This window comes from Barbus barbus (assembly GCF_936440315.1).
Source record: "Barbus barbus genome assembly, chromosome: 24".
Classification (NCBI taxonomy): domain Eukaryota; kingdom Metazoa; phylum Chordata; class Actinopteri; order Cypriniformes; family Cyprinidae; genus Barbus; species Barbus barbus.
This window is the reverse complement of record NC_136752.1, coordinates 11,215,845-11,236,113: the sequence shown is the minus strand read 5'-3', so window position 1 is coordinate 11,236,113 and position 20,269 is coordinate 11,215,845. Positions and strand designations below refer to the sequence as shown.

The window sequence follows — 20,269 nt, the reverse complement described above, 5'->3', positions numbered from 1 at the left end:
TTCCCTAAAGGAAGTGGAGAGTGGAGCCCAGCCTTGTCGCCCCTCCTCACGGTGGGCTGTAGAGTGAAAAGACCCTCAGAGCCCCTGGACGTCCTTCCTGCTGTGCCCGCCCTCGACGCGGGCTGATCCCCATCCCTGCCACAGCAGCTGCTGGCTGGACAGCTCCTCGGTGGGTCACAGTGCTCTTCTTGTACCTGGAGCAGATCTGTAAGTATACAGTACATGTGGCCGTATGCCAGAGGACTCATAATCCTCCCAAACAAACCAATAAAGTCATAAACTCAAGCAGAGACAGCGGATGTCATTCAGGATTTTTTTCTACTCAGCATTGAGACTGCATGAGAGTTGTGTAAAAAAGTTACAGTAGGCTGATTTCAAGGTGAAAGGTGATCATAAAATGTTGGCTAGCAAGTGTACAGCTTGAAAATCCCCAGGAGAAACCCATTCACTTAGTGTACAGAAGGGGAGGCATTACGGGGGCAACTGTGGTCGGGACAATTATAACACTGGAAAAGCACAATTATATTACCCTACTTTTTACTCAGATAATGCTCTATCATTGCATCAATACTTATAAATATTACTGAATATCACCTTTAATATGGCATTAGTGTGAATACAGATAAAGTGGGACATTGTTTGATAATTTAAAGTATGATGTCAAATGGCTTTACCGCTCAAACAATACTAGTTTACATACAAATAAATAAATACAGAAGCTACAAAATAATTAAATCCAATTTTACCTGTATTCACTATAATAATGTGAATTTCAAGCACAATTCTGAATGAGATCTACATTAAATGTACTAATTTAAGTTATTTGACAATGATATATAGCATTTTATTAACTTTTTCATATATATATATATATACACACACACACACACACACACACACACGTGTGTGGGAAGTTGTGGCCTAATGGTTAGAGATTCGGACTCGTAATTCAAAGGTTGCGGGTTCGAGTCTCGGGCCGGCAGGGATTGTAGGTGGGGGGAGTGAATGTCCAGCGCTCTCTCCACCCTCAATACCACGACTGAGGTGCCCTTGAGCAAGGCACCGAACCCCCAACTGCTCCCCGGGCGCCGCAGCATAAATGGCTGCCCACTGCTCCGGGTGTATGTTCACGGTGTGTGTGTGTTCACTGCTGTGTGTGTGCACGTTGGATGGGTTAAATGTAGAGCATGAATTCCGAGTATGGGTCACCATACTTGGCTGAATGTCACTTCACTCACTCACTCACTCACTCACTCACACACACACACACACACACACACACACACATACTTATGTGTGTACTTTTACTATACTTTTATATATTTTATTTAAAGAAATGTGCACACAATTTTCACATTAAGAAAGTATTCAAATAATTTAAATAATATAATGATATAATTTAAATAATATAGTAATATTTATTTAAATTTTGTAATTTTGTAAAAATATTAGTTTGATGTTAGATTGGATTTACAGGCATCGAAACATTAAACAAAATAAAAATATTGGAACAAATATGTGTGTGTGTGTGCGCACATCTATATCTATCTATCTATCTATCTATCTATCTATCTATCTATCTATCTATCTATCTGGGATGGTATTAAAATGGTTCAGGTCATACTTAAAAGGGAGAGGTTATTATGTGAGTATAGGAGAGCATAAGTCTAAGTGGACGTCCATGATATGCGGAGTCCCACAAGGCTCAGTACTTGCACCGTTCTTGTTTAGCCTGTATACGCTCCCAGTCAAATAATGAGAAAAAAACAAATTGCCTATCACAGCTATGCTGATGCTACCCAGATTTATTGAAATTAATAGTTGGATGTACCAGAACTTTCCTCAATTAAACAAGGAGAAAACTGAAGTCATTGCATTAGGAAACATAGATAAAGTGCTCAAGGTGAATGCATACCTTGAGACTAAGAGTCAAACAACTAAAAATCAAGTCAAAAATCTTGGGGTGATTTTGGAGACAGACCTAGTTTCATTAGTCATGTCAAAGCAGTAATTAAATCAGCATGCTATCATCTCAAATCCATTGCAAGAATCAGATGTTTTGTTTCCAGTCAAAATTTGGAGAAACTTGTTCATGCCTTTATCACCAGCAGGGTTGGTTATTGTAATGGTCTCAATCTATCTATCAACAAAAGAATGGACATTCAAATACATTCTTTTTACATATATATCATAATATAATGTGTAATTGGTGCTCTTGACTACATAATTGTTCTTGCAAACATTTACATGATCTTTCCATGCATTTGAAGTGTTCAAATTTGTTACAGTGTGCATGAAGAGCATGTAAGTTACATTTAATCACCTACAGGATCATTTCATTGTGGCAGTTGATTGCAATCAGCATTTAGTATAATCTGCCTTATACAAACACACATACAAATTCAGGTTAATTAAGTTCCAACCTCAGGCAGGACTAGGTTTGGTGGCTTACTGTAGATGTCAATGCAAAGCCAGTGAAATACAAAGTCTAAAACCACAGGCGTGCCGAGGCTCACGGCAGTAAGAGTCACACAACTTCACTGGTTTTCTTCAGTGCTGGCATCTGTCCTGAATACAGGCCTCCCCAGCTATCATCCCACAGCCAAACATGACCACAGAACCAGAACAGCTCTCAGTGCCATCGCCACGATACATCAAACCTCACAATCCTGGCCTGAACCCAAACCACTGATGTAACATGCCCACAGTTCAATGCACCAACCTTTACCAACATCATTTTCCCTTATTAAGCTGTTCAATTAGATTGGTTAGTTGCATTTTACAGTAATTTGTAGAGATGTTTCAGCTATACGTTGATGTTTCAAGGCTTAACGGTGGAGAATATGACAGCGTGCTACCGTCAACATTAGAAATTATGATCTATACACACAGCCAAAATATGAAGTCACAGTTTTGGTAGGAAAACAAGAATGCCCGGCCCTGATTTAAACATGCTGACGGTATTAAAAACGCATTATCTCAATCCAAGACAATTCATTTGGCTTCTTCTTCAAACTTTTTATAGCGGGTACTTGAATAACACGTAAAATGGCACATAAAAATATTCTATTTGAAACTTAAATGCAATTTACCCATCGAACACTAGGACAATTTCACATTTATGGCAACACAGTGTACCCATAATAACAAACGTACATTAAAAGTACTTGAAAAGGTCAGTAAGATTTTTTTATTTTAGTTGATTTTATTCAGCAGAGGCATTAAATTGGCCAAAAGTGACAGTAAAGACATTCATAATGTTACAAAACATGTATATTACTATGGAAACACGTTTCTGCCACTGAATAAAAAAATAAAAAGTTAACAGCAACTTTTTATCTCAGAATTGTGAAATAAAAACACAATTGCGAGTTATAAAGTCAGAATTGCGGGTTATAAACTCCAAATTGTGAGAATTATGAAATATAAACTGGACTTTATAACTCGCAATTCTGAGGAAAAAAGTCAGTTGCAAGTTTTTAATCACGCAACTGAGAAAAGAAATCTGAATTGCAAGATGTAAACTCACAATTGCGAGGAAAAAAAAGTCAGAATTGTGATATAAAAAGTCGTAATTCTTTTTTATTTTTATTCAGTGGTGGAAACAGGCTTCCATATATTTCAAATAAATGAAAGATTTTTTTTTTAAAGATCTAATAAAATATTAGAATGATTTCTGAAGGATCATGTGACACTGAAGACTGGAGTAATGATGCTGAAAATTTTTATTTAAATTACACTTTAAAAATAGAAATTGTATAAGTGACATGCAAATGGCACATAAAAATAGTGTTTTAAATTTTTAACTCATGGAAGACTAGGACAATTTCAATTTCACACAATAAAAACAAACATTCATTAAGAAGCCAAATGTTTTTTTGTTGTTTATAATTAGCTTTTATTTAAAAGCACATGTATTAGAGCCAAGTACATTTAGCAGAAAAAAAACAAACATTTTGCTATTATTTCTTTTGTACAAAATGAGACAATACAAAAATACTAATAGTGAATTTGATACAATTGTATGCGTTTTATTCAACGCTTAATCACAAATCTACAATATTTTAGTTATCTAAATACAAAAATCTGTCAATCAATGCTCATAAAAGCAGCACTTTGTAAATAACACAGGTCATGACACATTGCTTTTTAGATTCATAGTGGATATATCTAAACAGGTTTAGAAATAATATCTTACATAGTCAATTTTAGTGATCTATACATTATTTATATACTTCTGAGAGAGAAATAAAACGGTATGATAGGACGGACTATACAATGGGAGGGATGTGCAACACATTTGGAGCTTGAGTTGTGTTGTATGGATGTGTTTTCTGTAATAGTCAGGCAGCACTGTACAGCTGTTAGTGGGGACAGTAGATATAATCACGATAGGAACATCGAGGCTAAGGAAAAGAAAAATAAAGAAAAAGTCCACAGTTTTCTTAAGTTTCTTCACATGTTATCGGTCCAATGCACCAGGACCAGGTGTGGAAATGCACACAACACATACAAACACACACACAAACGGGACAGAGCGTCCTACCGAGGGACCCCACATGCCCTTCTCGGGCAGTTTGACTCGTGCCAAGACAGGCAATGGGCACTGGTGGCATTCTGGCTAAAAACACACAACTAGAGTTGAGTGATTATGCAGTTGGAAGGGAAAGAGGTCAAACCAGCCAGCGGAAGAAGCTCGTTCCCGGTTCCAAAAATGAAAAGAAAAAAAAAATTGCCAGTGCGGTCAGTGGGAGTCAATCCCGATGACCGTAGTGACGAGACACACCTCCTCGATGTCTAACCCCGCCCCCTGACCAATCAGAAGACAGCGAGGTGGCACGGCTCAGCCACGCCCCCAGAATTCGGGCAGGGATGGGCGGTGGCCATCGTGAAATCATTATCTAAAATAAAAATCTATCTAAAAAAATACTCGTGTAAACCCACCCACCGCCATTTAAAATGCATTCTCCAATAGTTAGGCCACTGTTCGAGTAGCTAAGATCAGCTCTGATGGCTAAATATGATCTTGTGTACAGACCTTCTATCAAGCTTCTCATAGCTACACTTCTCAGATAGCGAGTGGTGACGTTTAATGAACTTGGATATAGTGCTATAAGTTATTCTTCTTTATACTGTTAATATATCTGTGCTAATTACATCGCAGGTAAAACGAATCATTCCTATTAATAAGGAATTTGTTGTCCTATACTGTTGCTGACAAGAGAGAAGCGCTGGTCACGTGACCAGCCTCACATTCACTCTCTTCTTCCTTTCGCTGGCGTTCATTAACGCATTCTGTGTATTACTTTCGTCAAAGGAGCTCAATTCATTCTCCGCAATATTTCGAGGGAGAAATCGCTTTTTTGTTAGCTTTGTGTCTGTTTGGCCTTTCGAATCGGGCTCTAGGATAGTGGGGTCATTATAATAAGAGTCAATAGGATTGTCTCTGTCCTGTCCCTACATTCTACTGTCAGATGAGAGAGAGGAGGCGTCAGCTAAGTCGGAGCTCCTCTGTCACAGGTGGCTGTTCTGGTTTCTTCAGGGGATTCGGGGGGAGGTGAGGGATGGGGAGACTGCAAACGGATCCTCCCGTTCCCCCCCTCCTACACAATGTTGTGATGGTTGTTCCGCTCTATGATGTCAGAAGAGGGGAGGAGCTCTTTCTTGATTGGCGAGGGAGGTGGAGTGGCAGTCTTGGCTTTGGGTTTGAAGAGGTCCGATACATAAAAGGCCTAGAAGAGAGAGAGAAAAAAAGCACACATTAGATTATGTGAGAACCAAACTCTTTCCAGGATGCAAATCACAGTACCCACAGAATATGATTGTAGTGCATAAAAGGGGTTGAACAAGAACTGGCTCGGTTTTAAAATCATGAATTTAAACCACAGTTGCCACAAACCACAGGAAACCGAATTCAAATTTTTGGAAGGATAGTAGAATGAATTGACTGATTCATTTTTCAGAGAAATGCAACAGCTGGGAAATGAAGTTTTCTTCTATTCTTGTCGATAAAATTGTATGCATTTACGAAGACAATTTAAGTAATACATTCATATTAATATCACTATTTAAAAGTTTGGGGACGATAACATTTCTTTATCTGTTTGAGAGAAGTCTGTTATGCTCACCAAGTAAAAAAAAAATAAAAGTAAAATAAAACAGTCATATTGTAAACAGAACTTTTCTATTTTAATAAATTATATAATAATAATTTTTAGGAAGACAATTTTATAACAAATGTAAACGTCTCAACTGTCACTTTTAATTAATGCGTCTTCGGCGAAAAACAGTGATTTCTTACAAAAAAAAAAAGTCTACATGACCTTTAAACCTCAATAATTTTAAAAATGTTTTTATTATTGCTGTCAAACGATTAATCGCGATTAATCACATACCAAATGAAGGTTTTTGTTTGCATAATATATGTGTGTTCTGTGTATATTTATTATGTATATATAAATACACACACATACAGTATACATTTTGAAAATATTTACATGTCTATTGATATTCAAATAAATATATTTAATATATATACACATAACATTTTTCTGAAATATGCATGTGTGTGTATTTATATATACATAATAAATATACACAGCACAGCACACACACATATATTATGCAAACAAAAACCTTTATTTTGGATGCGATTCATCTCGAATAATCGTTTGACGGCACTAGTTTTTACACTTTCAAGCAAGTCTTTGTGAAAGTGAACCTTTTTTTATTCCACACAATTTTTTGAATTTCAATTCATTTTAATTTTACTTCATTAAACTCAATTTCTAATTGCAATAGTAGACCCCAATTGCTACGTCAATTTAAACTCAATTAAAATTCAAGAATTTTAGCCTTATAATTTCAGTTCAATTCAATTTCACTTCCTTAAAACACCCCAACAGGGCATGAGCAACTGCAGTAGTCACTAACAAATTATTCAAACACATATTTCAGAAAAACTGTTGGATGTTCGACTGGCCACAAATGAGTAATATGAGTAATAAGTCAGATGATATAAAGGCTGGCAATCCATCGTTTGTGACATACGGATGTGTATGAGGTCACACGCTGATAAGAGCGGTCAACTTACACCACACACCTAAAAAAACATTGAGTCAGTAGTAAAGATAAAGAGGAAACCCCTCAGTTCTTTTGTTTCGGTCTTCGACTGCGAGGGACTGAGGTCAGTATTAATGATCTCACTTTGCGTGGGAAGAACTTTGTTGTCAAGCAAAGATGCCCGACAACCCTCTCTTTACGTTCTAATGACATCACTGGCAAAACAGGAAACCGGGGAGGGGAAGAGAGGAAGTGTGCCCTTGGCATTAGACTAGGCATGCACCCAACAGATTTACAAAGAGCTGAAAATATATAAGTCTGAGTCACGGGCCTTTCATGCCAAAGACAGGATGCTTTCACGGGGATAGGAGAGGCCTACGGGATATTTAGTCGTCTACACACCATGAATGTTACTGAAGCATGCAGAACAGCTGAGCTGGACGGCAGCGGCGTGGAATCACCGATTCCAGAAAGCCTGCCAATGCATAAACACACGCTATTTATGACTGTGTGAAGAGTATGGGGCCAGTGTGACAGGAAAAGAGGTCAGTGTTTGGGGTAGCTAACAGCTAAATTGTCCTGCCACTTTTCAGGAGCTGCTGTCAACCACAGAACCCCGGAGCTGCGTACTGCCCTTGGGCGATGCCAAGGGGGAAGAAAAAAAAAAAAAAAAAAAAAAAAAAAAAGGGATTTCCTATTGGTTATGCGAGTGACAGGCTTGAGCAAGTAAGCTGTGACTAGCAACAGGTTTGTAAGTGTGTGTGTGGAAAGAGATAGAAAGTGAACAGAAAGCCTTCTAGAGGCCATCAGCGTTCTGGAATCATCTTTCCAGCAGCTGTTTCTTGCATATCCTTTCACTGAAAGACGTTGTGCTCACATACAAAGAGAGCTTTATCCAAAGGTTACAGCGGATGAGTTCATAACTATAGGGCCTCCTGTGACCGTCTTCTGCCTATATGAGTGAACGCACGCCAGAAAGATCATGACATTTCCAGAGTGACCTTTACATTGTAAATGTAATAATAAATTTATGAGCTTTAAAATTTATACGCTTTAATATTTTCTGGAAATTCACTTAATATTTGAAAAGAATTGTGATTTACACTGATAGGGCTGACGCAAGACAGAGCATCTGATAATTGGAAAATGTCTCCATATCTGGAATGTGTGTTAATTATGTATTATCACACATGCCATCAGCTGCAAGCCTGCATTCAGCCGTACTGTCCAGCATGACTTACAATAGGCTTCTTGATGCACTACAACCTCTGACCTGTAATCACAGGCTGCCAATGAACCTGTGTCGGGGGTGAGTGCTTCCTGTGTCATGGCCCTCCGTTTTGAAAGTATTCTTCCACAGCAAACTCGCTCCATTGTGTTCGAATGCCCAGTCAGCACCAGGAAGCTGTTTTGTGTGTTTGTCTAAGCCTGTGTGTGTGCTGAACTTATTGTGGTTACATTAACTGGGGGAAGAATTAAGACGCACCTTTACAGTTTGTTACTGCAGCATATTCTATTTTTATGTACAATTCTTCCACCAAAATAAACATGAATTTCATTTTACATGATCATTTTACACCATCCCTAGGAAAGCTATAATTGATTAAATAAGCAAGACTGAAAAATATATAGTGGTTTTGCTACTGTACCTTTAAGACTACTACAGTGAAGATCAAAATTAGAGAACAAAATTGGTGTTAATCTGGCATGTCGTGCTAATTACCTTAATTATCTGACAAAACCTATTTAAATGGCAGTCTATCTTTCCTTTTTCACTGACTTTGCAAGATGGTGAGCCATTTGAAAGTGACTAAAAACCCTCCGAGACAGCAGATTGTCCAGATGAAGGCCAATAGCAGCCACAGCAAGAGAAGTTGGTTGTTCCAAATCTGTGATTTCTAGAATTTTCCATCTTTACAATGTCACTTACTCATTCAAGTCCCCCAAAAAGACTGGTCGTCCATGAAAGACAAATGCACGAGAGGACAGGATAATGCGGAGAATCTCAACGGGCAATCGGTTCAACACTGCAGCAGGAATTGCTTGCCAGTTCAGCGCTGAACAGGGTAAGGATCACTTTAGTAATGAGAGCAAGTTTAATTTAATTGGGTCTGATAGGAAAGATTTTGTTTAGCATCAAACTGAGAAAAGACTGACGCCTAAGTGCGTAAAGAAGTCAATGAAATGTGGATTTTTTTTTTTTTTAAACGCTGTTCTACTAGCATTATATAGCCACAACTAAAATTCCTTCAAAATTTGAACCATGAACATTTTTGAAGAAAAAAAAAAATCAAGTGTTCATAAATTGTTCTCTAATTTTGATCTCCACTGTATACATGCAAATGAAATATGTAAATTAAATAACATATAAATGTTTCGATTGGACATCTTAAAGTGCTCATGGATGTGATGGAACATATTTAGACTGGAGAGAGATCTTTGTGTTTTTTTTACCAAAATTACCAAAAAATTCTAAATGTTTTTTTAAGACACATTCACTATAAATTGTAACATACATGAAAACACCAAGGCATCAAGTTGCCAAATGTACTATTTTAGTCTCCATCTCTGTATTATATAGTATTAAAGTGGTTTGACATCATCTTAGGGCAAATGAACTGGTCCACTAAATGCTCCACCCAGCACCGTCTCATACACATTCCCTTAATCAGACAGGAAATGATACCAAACAATTTGTCACCATCCAACAACTGTGCCAAAGAGTCAAAAGATCAACATAATGTATACTTATTTTGGATCCCAGAGCTGGGAGGGCACACTAACTCCATTTAAACTCATCTCAAATGAACCTCACTGAACTTCTGCTGCTTTTCACTGATTGCTTTATGGACTTGGGATTCAACTGAACTGTGAACAGGTTCATAGATGATATGTCTGGGTGTGTGCACATGTGTGTGGTCTTCCATTGGTTTGGGCGTGCCTGATCCTAAAAGTGCCAAACACAGCACATGATTATGTGTGAGAGTGTGTTGCTTATGTTATACATGCGTCTTAAATTGTAGTTTCAGGCACTGAGCCACATCGGCATAATAATTGTGGAGACCAAGTTGTGTTTTGGCTGCTTCGCTCTCCAGCGTAACAGTAAGTAGTTTAATAACTGATTTCTGTTTAAAATTTCCTTTCTTCTTACACCACACTATTTTCGGTTTAAGACGGCCTCCATTACCATAGCTACATGGAGAGCGCTGTGGCAGGCAATGGAAATAGAAGAGTCAAGCTCAGGCCTGACATGTGGGAGGGAGTGATAGGATATCAGGACAACCATCTTGCCACCCAAGCCGGACAAGAAGCACTTAGCAATGGGGTGTTATCGCTGGAGGAACTGGAGTCCGGAATATTGAACATGACCCTCTGTGCTCCTGAGTAACGGTGGGATACTGCTGCGGTGTGAGAACTCGAGAGGTGCTGTGGATAGAGAAAGAGAGAGTGGGAAGAGGAAAAGGCTGTTTGAGAGCTGGCCTCCAGCTGTTTCCACCCTTGTCTAGTCCTGCAGGAAACACCTCTGCAACTGAGTCTTAAAAGCAGCCAACCTCTCACACTCTCTCCATCCATGTCAGGAGCTTAGAAAGTGGGCCGTGTTTGATGACATGAACAAACAGCTCACGCCACTCTCCAACAGGAAGGACCGGACGATGTGGCCGTAGTCAACAGTCCAGAAAAGACAAAGAAGGAAAATGCGGTTTCTGAAGTCTGAATCTCATGGGTTCCTACATCAGAATTTAAACATATGCCAGGCTGCCTGACTTCAGCAATCGTAACGTTATAGTGAATCTTGCCAAATTTTCTGATACAAACCAGGCCTACAAAAAATGTAATGTAGGACTTCAGGAGCCTCCTTCTGAGATTGAACAAAACTGATGGCCTAGTTAACATTGTGCTGCTCGACGTTTTAGGTTTCCCTTGCATGATACATAAGCAGACTGACATTAATTGCTGTTCTGAGATCAGTTCACCGAGGGCATCGCATGTGAACTGATCCTCTTTAATATGGAACATGCAGTAAGTCTGTAATCAGCTTTTGCAATATGGCCAAAACTCACAGAGACCTGTAACTTTCCATGGTTTCTTTGAAGCCAGTCAGTTGGACACCGACCCAGAGCACTTACAACCTTTAAACACAACCCCCTTAAGCAGAAATCAGCACCTACAGCCAAGCTTAGAAGAATTGCTGCACCTCCAAACTATGAACTGTCGGAGACTACTTGCTAAGAAATTTGGATAAGTTGCACTGCCGCCTATGGTTCAAAACCAATGCCTGATGTATGGGGACATAAATTTTCTTTTAAAGACGCGTACCTTGCATTACCTCTATGGGCTCCATCTGAGCTTTGGTCATTAGAGATACTTTAATTGGACCTCTAAAGTGTTCACAGATGGGGAGCGGAACAGATTCCAAATGTAGGCTCGTTAAAAACAAGTACATGGGCGCCTTGATCTGTAGTGAAAAGGATCTCATTTCTGCTCTCTCTTATTTGTATTTATCAGCTATTTTCTGGTTTTTCACACTGGGGAGGAAATTCTTCAGGTGTCAAAGAGCAGTTCCTACACCATGAACCCGAGGGGCTCAAAAACAATCAAGACCATTAGAAGTGAGTGGATGGATAATTTGAGTCACTAAAATGTCCTTCTTTATGAGGTTCTGCTCATAATCAACTGCTCTTGGAAAAATCTAAATGCCAATAAATAAAGGCAAGAGCCAACTGAAAACTAAACCGCACAGGTTCAGCAAATTCAAGGATTGGAGATTAAATGTTTTGAAGGTTCATGATACCAGTAGAGAGATGTTTGGCGAACATCTGTGTACCTTAAAAGTGTGGCGCTGTCACAGCTAATTAGAGTGAAGAAAGACACTGCTAGGACATTCTAGGAATTGTAACGTTGAGAAACATTACAACTCAATATCCCAATTTCAACACTAACAATTTAAATATTTGTCTTTCAGATGTTGTAGATGGGGTGATATCTGGGGGAAGAGGTCTTGGTCCCCCCCCTAACAAATGCACTTTAAATCTTTGCACCAACCCTTTACGATGCAGATAAACAGATTAAAATCTGTTTCTCAAATGAATAATTAACATTGTCATTTCTCCTAAAGAGAAAATTCTCTCCCTTTGTACATTCAGTTCCCCTCGACTCAATTTTCCCAAACACAATCCAACTAAGTGAAGCTTTGCTTACTGCAGGGAAAGTCTGGCACCAACAAAAGTGACATGTGCCACAATTATGAAGTGTAAAATTCCTTTTTCCACAACCCTCCCCCTCCTCTTTTCATTTGAGAGTTAGTAATGGTGCAATTGAGGCAATATGCTCTGCATTAGCATGACAAAGATTATGCTTCACTCTGATTGACGAGTAATTTGAAAAAGACAGAGGGTGGGGTCTGGAGAATGTTGTGGTCTGGTTCCAGATATTCCGATCCCCTTCCAACCTCAAACTCCGGATGGCCTTCTGTCTTCACTTCACTCAAAATACATGAGATAAAGTCTGTTCTTAATGGTTCTTTTGACAAGTTATCTGATAAATCTGCCTCTAGTCGAGCTCAAACATAAAAACAGAAAAAAAACTGCATTTTCATGTTTTAAAGTCAAGAGTGGGAAATGGGAAAACATACGCTGTATTGTCAAACTTGTTGGGTTGTTCATTGCCAGCATATTTATGAAAGGAATGATAAATTAGTTTTTTCTGGTGTTAACACTGTAAAAGTGTTTGTTAACCAATATAAAAAAAATAAATAAAAAAAACAGATGCTGTGATGACAACCAGATCAAGGCCAATGGTTATTAAATGCTGTACAGTATGAAATGTCCAGATTGGTTTACATTCTAACCAAAAAAACCTAATTCGAGATTGACTCCACAATGGCCTCTTGACTCCTTAAAGATTTATCCATCCATTTAGCAGATACTAAAAGATACTAAACTATATTTAAAGAAATGTGAAATGGATAGAAATACAAAGATGTACTTACTATGCAGTAGGCCACCAGGGCTCCTTGGACAAAGCCAGCTAAAACATCAGTGGGGTGGTGCTTGTGATCAGAAACACGCGATAACCCGGTGTAGAAGGCCATCATTAGCAAGGTGAACTGCAGGAGTGGCCTAAGCAGACGGGCTCCTCGCCACGTGAACCGAGACTGCAGGTAGAACTAAAGAAACAGAGATGGAAAGCAATTTAACCAATGGGAACATTTGTACAACTTAGTTAATACAATAAATTAGGGTGAAATTTGTCAAAGGAAGGTGGAAAAAAAAATTATGTGGGAGAGAATGTGGGGGGGGGGGGAGCTCAGAGTGAAAAACTGAGAACCCAAAGTAGCCCTGGACAGGACTGGAAAAAAAGGTCTCTTTCTCTAGCCACCTAAATCCAAGGACCCCTTGTAGAGTTCACTTTCTGGGAACAGGAAGACTCGTTAGGGTAAGAAAACAAATGATTGAGGGGTACAAAGACAAGGGGAGGATGGGGGTCAGGGGGACAAACTGTTGACGACGCTCCGATGGCCCATCAGTCCTGAAACCCTTCAAACTGAGTCAGTTAAGGACCCTGTACTCATCACCCTCCCTTAATCATCCATCACCACACGAGAAGGAAAACTTCCATTAAGTTTGAAACCACAGCAGACAACAGAACACACCCTTACACATAGACACTAACTGATAAACACAACTGAGATGATCTGTTAGACAAAACAAACAATAACCATCTTGAGCTTTGAGCTCCAAATGAAGGTGTGTACAAGGTCATGTATGTTTTCCTGAACAGCTCTCTCCTTGCTCCGAAGGCATTGTGTGCGTTGGAGAGGAAGGAATCCCTCCCTGAGGATGTTTGGGAGTTGGAGTTTCCTTACTGGATGAAGTTCTCAGATGTTGTGAGGATGGGTGTGCCTGCACAAGCAGACTGACAGCTCTTCGAGTCTTCGCAAATTCGATTTTGATAAATAATGCCGTTTGGATTTCTAGAGTATTTAACTAGGCACAAGATTAGCATTACTGCTGCGTGCGCCAAATATGCTCAATTATGCCAAGGACTGAAGATAAATAGAGGCCTCCTCAATCATTTTCAATTGATTTTATCTCATAAAAACATCCCCTCAGAACGGAAGGATGGTAGAGCGATAAGCATCTAGGAGTGTTTATGTGCGTCTATGCATTTGTGCCTCAAACTGATTGGAATCAACATATGGCCTGCTGTCTCATTTCAATTTACATTGTGGCCCAAAGCAGGAAATCTTTAAAATATGCTGAAACAAAACCATTTTTGCCTGAATCAGCAATCGTTTCTTCCTCTCACGCTATTGTATATAAGCTGTTGGGTTTACAGCTGGCTAAAGAGAAGAGTTAGATGTCACAGATGACTGACTGAAATGGAGATACTTGCTTGATTATATGGCTAAAGTTCCTCTAAGGCAAACGATAAATAAATTCATACTCATGTTCATTTTGCTCCAGCGTGGCCTCAATGTTGGCAGTAAAGAGAGATTTTTTAACCAAGCATATGTAGCTATTTCAACCACAGACTTTCACACATTTGGCATTCCTATACCGAAAAAAGTTCCTGCGGAGAACTTGCAAACAATCGTGTCAATAATATCTTTGATCAGGCCATGTGGATGCAATGGAATGCTCTTCAAACGCAGATCTGTGGTTTATGGAGACAGAGGTCTGGTTGCTTATTTCTGAATGCAAACTAAATTACAAAATTGAATCAATAAATTAGGATAGTTCAAATTATTTATTTTTTTATGTTTTTGTTTTATTGCCTTTTAAGATTGTTTTTCTCACGTCACATGACAAACTGAGAACAGAATAATTTTATGCTTACTGTTCGAATTATTTATGAAGGCTTTCAGCGATTTCCAACCTAACAAATAACAGAAAATAGAGGAAATAGCAGATTGGTTCTCCAAAATTAAAGAATTGAGCCTTAGAGCCAACAGACACATTCTCATGCTCTCTTTCTCACCAACTGTGAATGTTGTGCAATAGAGCACAATGAGTGGAATGCTGTTGTCATTTCTCTTTAAAAATCAACAAGTGGCCATAACACAAACAAGACAACCAGGGCCTCTGGATAACATCCATCATAAACTCATTTACACATGCAGGAGGGGAAGAAAAGAACAATGAATTCCATTTTTCTAAGTTCTCGAAAGCATTTTCTACTTTTTTTGTAGGACTTGTGGCACCCCGTAAATCTTTTATACACTAAAACGGCAAAGATTTTTGGTATATGTTGGACTGTTAGAGGTCATGGAAGGGTGACATCGACACACAGGGACGCTGATCTCTTTAGCTGTAAGCCAGCATGTCTGAGTCTGGAGATGTAGAGATGAGTTCTGTGACTTCTCCAAACTCTTAAAGTGGCTCTGTTCCTCAGGGCGAGAGTGGGGTCCTCTCCACACGTAGGCATCCAAGAGCTGATAAGAACACAAAGACCCTCAGGGCTCAGATACAGTCCATCAAATCTGCCTCTTAGCATCTTGCTATCAGAGCTCAGATAAGCCAAACGTGGCTCTCTCATCTCTGTGCTTTGTGAGGTGTTGGCAGCAGGAATGGCAGACGGTGTGGTCTTAGATTCTCCAGCGACATGCAAACTCAAAACACATACACATACACACGCCCTGTGCCCTTATGAGAAGTAACACAATCTTGTGCAGATAACACTCTCGCTGACAGTCTCCATCCAGTTCCTCCCTGCAGGTGATCTGGGTGGTACCATCAGATCTGATATTGAGGTATCAAATGGGACAATGGAAAAGATCCTGGTGGGCTATAGAAGGATTAGAGTTCAAAAATTCATTTACTCACACTCATGTTGTTAAAACAAAAATCAATTTCCATGGATAGAAAATTTCTGAAGACTGTGCTAATCAGTCTTTTCAAAAGTTTAAAAAAGGATTCAAATGCACTACAAAACAGTCATGAAAGTGGTTCATATGCCTTGTGCAAGTTATAAGATCTCATATAATGGATATAATGTGTTTTGGTGGCTTTAACATGACTGTGTCACATGCAAAAACAAACCATATATGATCTGTTCTATGCATGTGCATTGAATTTTTATATCTGAATAAAAGCCTTAATCTGTTAATCATATAAAGTGATCATCTTCAAAGGACCTGAATTAAACCACTCGATTCATATAAACTCATGTCTTTGAATTTTTCAAAGTGTCAGTTATGGTAGAATGGACTTCACTGGAGGAAAATAAATTATCAGGTTTCATTAAAACATATCTTAATTTTTATTTCAAAGCTAAACAAGTCTTATAATGTTGGAACAACATAAGTGTGAGTTAATTTTTGGGTGAACTATGCCTTTATGTATTCATCAGCCATGTTCGTGAATGAATCATTCAGATATTTCGTGAATTAAGATTCATTAAAAAGGGCTGGCTGTAAAAATATGTAGTCATGAATTGAACAATGCTACTTTTCACATAAACTCTCATGAGCATACCAAGAGAACTAAGCCAGAAGTCAAGTTTTTTTAAAGCCAAACATTAATTTCCAGCTGAAATTTATTGTATTACTTCAAAAGACTTGGAATATAGTATCTGGGTCATATGGACCCCATTTGATACTTTTTACATGCTTTTGCATTCTTTTTAAGATTGAAAGATTCAGTCCCAGTTCATTGCATGGAAAAGAGTGACCAGTACAGTCATCAAGCTTTTTTCCTTTTGTGTTCTGTAAAAGAAAGTCATTCATATTTGGAATAATATGAATAAATTATTTCTTTAAGCCCAGCAATGGACTTCTTCAGGTCATAAGCAGCCACAAAACGGCTTGTTCAGTCCAACTTGGTAAGGGAACAAGAAAAAGCAAGAGAGATGTGGTATAAGAAATCATGTCATCTTAACAAAAAAGGTGAGTGTGAGGAAAACTATACTTCTTTTGCAATATTTTGAAAGGAAAGGCTGGTCTTTTTCATGGCACTGTGCATGGTTTTGTGGGTCATTCTGAAGTGTATTTGCATTTGAATTGTGCCAGTTCTTGTAGAAAACAGTCAAATTTCACCACTAAAGTCTTTTCCATCCTGACCTCAGGACCACAAATATTACTGCAAAGCCAACGCAGCCTCACCACATGTTAATGACCACAACATAGCCTGAAAACAAGCAGGTAGAAGATTTGCCTGTGAGTGGTTTGTGCTTGTTACTACTCTGCCCATGGTCTCATATAACTCGCCGCCTGTTCTCTGGTCACTACAGCAAACTAGAGCATCTTGTATCACCATGCGGTTTGAGAGCGCAGTGCCGCAGCAGCCAAACCAGAAGTCATTGGACTATGGAGTGTGGAGGTCATAGAGAAGCTAGGAAATACCCAGTTTGCTGCCCACAAAATGCCCACATACACTTGCTCTGCAGAACAAACTGATATGCTGTTCCAACTCAATAAGCACATGAGGTTGAGCTGCATGGGTGCTGTGGTTCAACTAATGGCGCTTTTCCACAGCGTGGTACGACTCGGCACGGCTCAGAACGGCACAACACGGCTCAGTTCGGCTCGTTTTGTGTTTCCACTGCAGTTTAGTGCAGCTTTAGTGTGGGCGGAATTATTCACATGTCGTTATAGTCTACTGCCGTGACTCCTGAAAAACTTTTTAATTCTGCGTCGCTCCATCACGCTCTCGCTGGATCCGCTCCTTGGCTATCAACGAGAGGAACATCTGAACTTCCTCAACAGACAACGAAACATTTCATTATTCAAAAACTCAGTCTAGCTCATTCAAAACAGTCTAGCGGGTCAGTTGTGTCTCATGCTGAAAGTTCAATGACGCAGGCAGTGAGGATTTTCTCCGGCCAATCAGTGATCAGCAGAGTTTAAAAGTCATGTTTTGGTAACGGTACGGCTCGCTTGGAACCTCGGCCGAGGTGGTACTAAAAAAAAGTACCAGGTACCAGGAACTGTACCCAGTGGAAAACCCGCCAAAAGTGAGCTGTACTGAACTGTACCGTGCTGTACCATGCAGTGGAAAAGCGCCATAAGACCCTTGAATGCAGCATTCAACCGCTTAAATGTACAGTACTAGCAATCACTCTAGGGGGCAGAGCTCTTATTATAGCTCAACTTATTAGGTGTCTTAAGCTGACTATGATCGCAATATCTGGGGAACAACTCCATGGGGAATATATATATAACGAATATATATATTATTATATATATATATAATAATAGACATATTATATATAATTAATCGCAATTAATCGCATCCAAAATAAAAGTTTGTGTTTACATAATATATGCATGTGTACTGCGTATATTTATTATGTATATTTAAATACCCTTACAGTATATATATTAAAAATATTTGCATGTATATACATTTATATTGTTATATTTTATATAATATATATAAATATAGTGAATATATAAACATACAATTTTTCTTATACATGCATGCATTTGTATTTATACATGCATAATAAATATACAAAGTATACACACATATTATGTAAACAGTTTTATTTTGGATGTGATTAATGTGACATATCAGCACTAATATATATATATATATATATATATATATATGAAAAAAACCACTACCTCTTCAACATGAACATGGGGCTTTTTTGACAAAATATATAGTAAAATTATAGTAATATTGTGAAATGTTAGAATGTTTTAATATATTTTAAAATGAAATTTATGTTGAAATAAGTTGTGCTGCTTAATGTTTTTGTGATGATTTTTCATGATTTTTTGATGAATATAGTTAAAATATTCAATTATAATTTTGTAGAGTGCCTTAAAAATGCAAATCTTAAAACTTAAAAAAAAAAATAATCTTTAAAAAAATTGTGCAGAGTTCATGGGAATTCATCCTGGTTTCTATGTAACCACTATTATTTTTACAAGGAACATAAAAAAAGTGAAATAAATTTATTAATACGTGTCACTGACGAAACAGTTGTGGGTTCTATTTTGAGGTACTCTGCCAGAATGATTCATTCGCAAATTTGGTGAGAACAAAGGCTGTCTACTTTTGACCTAGGTTACGTTTGTGCAAATAAAAGGGGATCACAAGCCTGGTGTGAGCTCTCATTATGACTTCAGCGCCTGACCCATGAAGCATGACAGCTAGACTGAGATAATTACAGGGAGCGAGACCGGGAATGGTAACGCTCCAGTCAATAAGACTGTTTCGCTCAATCGCTCTACTCAGAGAGCACTTTCCTCCACTTGTTTTTCAAATTTATTCAGGTCTGTAATTCTGTTTATCATGCTTTGTGCTTAGATATCTCAGAGCGTTCTCTCTTGGCCTCTCGTTTTTAACTTTGAAGGCCAAGAACGGTAAAATAATCTTAGATAGTCAACCTGTATCTTAACATAAGAGTCACATGTTCACATTTTATAATGGATTTTGACTATACTTTGGCTTCGGCTGTGAGAAATCTGGCCAGGGATTCTGATAAAATCTGAACAATTTGCCCCTCAGAGACACTCAGAGACGAATCCAGGCTTTCAAATCAAGATGATAATTCATACTGCAGTGACTGAAGTTATAAAGAAGGTTTCTGGAAGAAATTAGAATCCTGTTTTCCTCAATGCTTGCTTTTCTCCATGAATAATAATGTGTAACACTGGCTGACAGCTCTCCTGCCTTGTGGCTAATCACTATGGTTTAAGATTCAGCAGGTCTGTGTGTAAAACTGATTGTTTTAGTCACAAAACACTCAACAGAACCTGCATTCGGTCTGGTTCTTAACATACTGCTTTCTCTTGTAGGAAGTGTTCAGGTCAGTGTTTCGGGCGTAAGGCCCAGCTGTCAAAGTCATTTGTCAAAGTTTGAGAGCATTAGAATCAAACCTGCATGAGTTTGGACAGGTTTGTGGCCTCAAAAGTACATATTCTCTATCACCCCCCTTACTTTCTCAAATAATCTCTCAAAACGCTGAGAATGAACATCTGGCCACCTCTATTAGCAGAGTGGCTCCACCTCCTGCCATCTGAAAGAGAAAGGTGGAGGGGCCCATGGAGATGCTGATGATTTAGATGCAGAAACAAAGGATTTGTATAAAAGGAGGGAGGAGAGGAGGGCCGTGCGTGTGAAAGGGAAAAAGTTTGAAGCCTTTGAAAGAGGCTTTACATACAGTGAGAGACTCCAGGAGGCTGAGCGAAATCTGCCTTTGTGTGTATGTAAAGCTATATCGGGGATTCTGCATAATTGGTGTGAAAACGTATGTG

The 20,269-nt window shown here is 38.7% G+C and overlaps 1 protein-coding gene across 3 annotated transcripts in view; it reads right to left on the bottom strand.

Moving 5' to 3' along the window:
* Window positions 1–3,171: 3,171 nt before the first annotated feature.
* plpp3 (phospholipid phosphatase 3) overlaps window positions 3,172–20,269 on the bottom strand; it is a 39,277-nt gene continuing 22,179 nt past the window's right edge. The window contains exons 5-7 of one of the 3 annotated variants that reach the window (XR_013781841.1): window positions 13,052–13,228; window positions 3,781–5,732; window positions 3,172–3,715 (exon numbers count right to left, since the gene is read on the bottom strand). Coding sequence is in view for 2 of the 3 variants with exons in the window: in XM_079374946.1 (XP_079231072.1) it covers window positions 5,604–5,732; window positions 13,052–13,228 (306 nt within the window). In the remaining variant the exon portion in view is untranslated. Of the gene's footprint in view, window positions 5,733–13,051; window positions 13,229–20,269 lie in introns of all 3 variants that reach the window. The other 2 variants (XM_079374946.1, XM_079374945.1) reach the window with 2 other exon arrangements.